The following is a 4,667-nucleotide window of genomic DNA, read 5'->3' as shown; positions in this document are numbered from 1 at the left end:
ACTCTTTTTACCATGCTTCTCGAGTTTCTTACATTGCTGATAAGAGATGAAATCAGCACTAAAATTCAAGGGGAAACCTATTTCAAAGTGAAGATACGAGTCTTCAAGCGATCACTCGCGCAAAAAAATACAGTTTGCTCATCATTCAGTTCATTGAATACAGAGTAGTATACAGCGAGGACTGGGGAGAAAGAGGGAGCCAAAGTTCCCTATTTTTCTTAAATGGGTTTGTGCGAGGGATTATAAACTGATAATCACTCGGTTTGTGCTATTGAACAGGTTATGGTTTTTTTATGGTCTTTCACAGGATTTGTATTTTCATTATATAGGGGTTTCAACGTTGTTAGAGCGCGCTGGGCGTGTTATACTATCATTATTCAAAATAAAAATTGAAATAAGTAAAAAATGAAGCAAGATAAGAAACACAGAAAAAAAAACCCTTAACGCTAACTATCCTGTTTTAACATGTATGATAATGCATGAATTAAATTAATGTATGATTACATTACACGTGCCTCTTCAAGACCTAAATGCCATAATTTACACATTTTTTCTCCCAAACAGAGATGCGAAATGAATAAATCAGGGTTCGCATCACCCCACTGAAACCTTCGTACTTCAAACCTCCAACTGAAGCAAAATGTGAACGCCACACTGTAACAATATCTTCCAACCGAAAGCCAAACTTTTAGCTATTTACAATACCGAGAGCATACACGAGCCCGTCAGAAGCTGTTTCACACACGTTGAATAAAAACTAATGACACCGATTGGAGGCAAATAAAAATCTTTAATTTCTTATACCCTATACCTTCTGATATCAAAGTAAATCTTAACCAGCACGGTTGTCTGTAAAATCCTTTATAAATAGACTGCCAGTATAGACAGAATAGGGACCCTAATCTCGCAGTATTATCGAGGATCATTGTTATAAAGGGACCGAAAAGGGCAGTTTTTGGATTGGCAAGATGTTTTGTATCAAAGGCTGCATTAGATAGTTTTTTTCCCCTAAAAAATGGAATAGGGTTTATTTGGCAAAAAACGCCACTTCTGCAGTTTCATCATGATACATGGTGAAAGTTAGACGACACAAATATCTCTAGAACTCGGAATTTTCATAAATTTCGGTAATTGTTAGAAGAGTGAAGAGATAATAGTCTATAATCTCTAGGAGGAGTGGAATAGCTTTTATAGTATTCCGCGCAGAGGTATATACATCATTTTAACCTTTTCCCTCCTTGGATTTATAGACCCGTTCTTTCAGCTGAAAATGATATATTTTTCTGTTAACTCGTCTGAAGAATTTGAGGTTCGATCACCAAAGTGTCACCCGATTGATGAATTTCTTGATTCTCATGAAGTGTGTACTTGACAGTGTTTTAAAAATTGTAAGGAGAGTTGGCATAATGATCAATCCTGGAAGTCAAAGATAGCTCCTTTAATCTGAATCTTTCGACGAAAACGTCCACGGTTGCGGTAACTCGCCCGCGAACTACGCGAAATTTAAGCCCAAAATAAAAAGCTATCGTAGAATGATTTTTTTCGAATTATTCTTTTACGTCTTCACAAATCGCCAGACAGCTAGGAAAAGCGTCACACAAGACAGTAAACTTCCTGTTGACAAAAAACAAAACAGACGTAAATGTGTGATCGAAAACACTTGAAACACAACCAACTGTGACCACGCAGGCTTTTCACCAGCTAACGTGTTGTCAGCTGGAGTGACTAGAGCCCAGTTGAGGATAAGCTCGTTCACATTTTCAACATGTGAAATCTCTGCTATATAAATACATCCAGCTTGAAAAACACTATAGCTCTCGGGCGGAATACAACCGTACAGTCAATTGCACCCCGCACCCCCCCCCCCCTCTCCCGCCCCTCTAGATATCGACCCACCAGTTCACAAACGTATCACTTGGGCAAATATCTCAAAACAAACAGTTGTCTCTTATTCTCTCGTCACGGTCATCTAGTCTTAGGGAGCTGACGAATGCGCGACTTTCTTCATAACACCGAGTCATAGTGACCTCCAATATAATTATTCCACAAAAAGCGTCTGAAAATTCGCAGTTGCAGTGAAAACAAAACATTTTTAAACACCGCCAAATGATCGCCTGAGAGATGCCACCCATGCCCTTGAGTAGGGCGATGTTATGAGACTTCGACGCCGCGAGAAAAGTCGTCGGTACGTGAGCACCCAGTTTTTTCGTAGCAAAACAACTGCAAAACAGCGAATAACCAACGAGGATAACATTGGCTTCTTACCGACAATGTACTTGATTAAATCCAGCTTCTGCGCTTCAAGTTGTGTCCCCAGTTTGGCTACCTAGATTAATCACAAACCAGTATATCAAGCCAAGCTAAATAGAACAGTTTTAAACTGAGTTTCGAAAACCAAAACCAGAGTTATCCGATAGGAACAGAGGTTTACACTATCATTCGCAAATGAAACCTCAAAGTGAAAACAAGAAAACTGCTTGATGCGCGGGAATTGTTTTTAGTTTTGCATCTGATTGATTGAGAGGATAGCTCGTGTTTTCTGGACCAATCACTGAGCAAGGTTTAGTAAAACCAAAGCGATCCCAATTACTTTTAATCCAATCGGATTACTTTCGACACTCAATTGAAAATTGTTCCATCTGTTACCAACGCGCAACATTACAATAAGAAATAATAGCAGACGTTCTCAGCCAGCCTTACCTCAGTCTCTATTCTGTTTTCTGTGTCCTTAATTTTCTGGTCTCGTTGTGCAAGCTGAAATGAAACAGTTCAGAAGAATTGAGACGCTTATGAGTAGACTCGAAGTAATTCGCACAGGAACGCAAATTTAATTTAAACGTTCAACTGGAACCAAACACAAGGCAAGTGCAGAAGTGTTTCAGAGCAAACCTCTTCTTTGATACGACTCTTTTCCAGGCTGAAATCTAGTGCCATTCCGCCTCGGAGTTTTGCCACCTCGTCCTAGAAGGGGCAACATCATCAGATGCAGAACTTGATTTATGTCATTAAAATCCAAGATATTGACTATAATGAGAAGTTGTAAAAAATCATTGATGCTGTTTCTACCTGTAAAATTCCTTTGAGGGATTTAACTTCGTCTCTTAGTTTCTAATAAACAAGAAAAAGAAAAATAGCAAATTCAGTTCAATATCAACCATCTTTCACAAACATTTGACCACGAGCAGTCCATATTTTCTATCAGAGTCACAAAGGCGCGTGGCGTGAGGAAGGAAGTAATTTTTAGTCAGAACTCTGTTTGAAATGCGGTGTATTGTATTCCGATGGCACGTATTCGTCATGTGATTTCCGCGAGCCAAAGCATGTTACTGCGTTTTGGAGATCCCTTGGACGAGCGGCAAAATAGCGCGGAAAATGGCCTTCGCTGATTTGTTTGGTATCGCAAGACGAATCGCGTCGGAAAAGGGGACTTCTCGTATTCTAAACAGACAGTATAATTTTTCTATCAACTGAGTTGAGACGCTGAGTTGGCCGCCGTAAAGAGATTCTAAAGCTCACGTTTCAAGCGTTGACTAAACGCGATTCGCTTTGACGAGGGGCTAACGTTGGAAGCGCCAGCTTCAGAAACCCTTTAAGGTGACCAATTAACACTATCAACTTAGTTGATAAAACCAAATTATTTCGCAATACCCTCAACCGACGCAGCACCACAGTTTCTCTGGAAACTTACCCCCTTTAAACAGACTTGATTGAGTTGAAAGTATACACTGATAATCTGATGACAAATGCAGTAGCTTCCCCTATTGATTACTACGAACTATTAAATCTCACTTTTTCCAATTTGTACCTGGTTTTCCTCTTGAATACGAGCAAATTTTCCTTGTTCGAGAAGGAACATTTCATTTCTGAGGAGAAATAAAAAGAGTTTAATACCATTCACCACAAATCCACTTACCAGTAATAAAACAAACGAACAAAGAGACAATACACCTAAGATGCTATATGATATGAGCTATGCGGATTAAGAAAAAAAGTGCTTATACCTGACTGAATCAACTAGGCCTTTAAATTTCACTTCAAGCCTTTCCTGGAAATGAAAGGAACACAATATTACAGAACCACAGCTATACATAACTACTGCATTCACAAAATGAAATAAGACTCAAGCAAATAGATTCAAAGCCCAGAAGAAAGTGAACTTCAACAAAGTTTTTTTCTGATATGAGTACTGAAAGGGAAAAAAAGAAAATTGAGATTTATCTTTTTTCTTTTGGACACCCAATTTCACAGTTCTGATTTGGATATCACATCCAAAAAGCCTTCTTATGCATAACTTCAGTAATTATGACTGGTGTTCCTCTCCTTGAAGATGAGGATGTCATCATACTGAATGAGGAACAAAGCTCTATTATTATGGACAGAACAATTAGTAATTTGCTAATGCTGTGGGTGTTCAAATCCTTTACACCCTAACATCAGCATGAATATTCTCCATACTGTTCTCTATACATTTTCTTATTCTGGGATGATATTGTAAGGAGAAATTAGATGCTAGTCACTCTTTGAGGTGAAAGGGTTAATGCAAGAAGTAGCTACTATCAAGTGGCCTGAGAGAATATTCAATTTGTTCCCCCCCTCCCATAAGAACATTGACACCCTCAAAAATGAGAATTGAGTCACACTGACAGTTCTTATGCCGCAACCTGACT

At 38.8% G+C, this 4,667-nt stretch overlaps 1 protein-coding gene across 1 annotated transcript in view; it reads right to left on the bottom strand.

Annotated features, from left to right (window-relative positions):
* Window positions 1–770: 770 nt before the first annotated feature.
* LOC113682619 (mitochondrial calcium uniporter regulator 1) overlaps window positions 771–4,667 on the bottom strand; it is a 5,907-nt gene continuing 2,010 nt past the window's right edge. The window contains exons 4-10 of the mRNA XM_027199776.2: window positions 4,002–4,045; window positions 3,806–3,863; window positions 3,067–3,108; window positions 2,890–2,961; window positions 2,701–2,754; window positions 2,266–2,326; window positions 771–1,614 (exon numbers count right to left, since the gene is read on the bottom strand). Coding sequence (XP_027055577.1) covers window positions 1,556–1,614; window positions 2,266–2,326; window positions 2,701–2,754; window positions 2,890–2,961; window positions 3,067–3,108; window positions 3,806–3,863; window positions 4,002–4,045 — 390 coding nt within the window. The 3' untranslated portion in view covers window positions 771–1,555. The remainder of the gene's footprint in view (window positions 1,615–2,265; window positions 2,327–2,700; window positions 2,755–2,889; window positions 2,962–3,066; window positions 3,109–3,805; window positions 3,864–4,001; window positions 4,046–4,667) is intronic.

This window comes from Pocillopora damicornis, chromosome 3 (genome assembly GCF_964200805.1).
Source record: "Pocillopora damicornis chromosome 3, jaPocDami1.2, whole genome shotgun sequence".
Classification (NCBI taxonomy): domain Eukaryota; kingdom Metazoa; phylum Cnidaria; class Anthozoa; order Scleractinia; family Pocilloporidae; genus Pocillopora; species Pocillopora damicornis.
The sequence above is the reverse complement of the archived record's forward strand: the minus strand, read 5'-3'. Positions and strand labels throughout refer to the sequence as shown.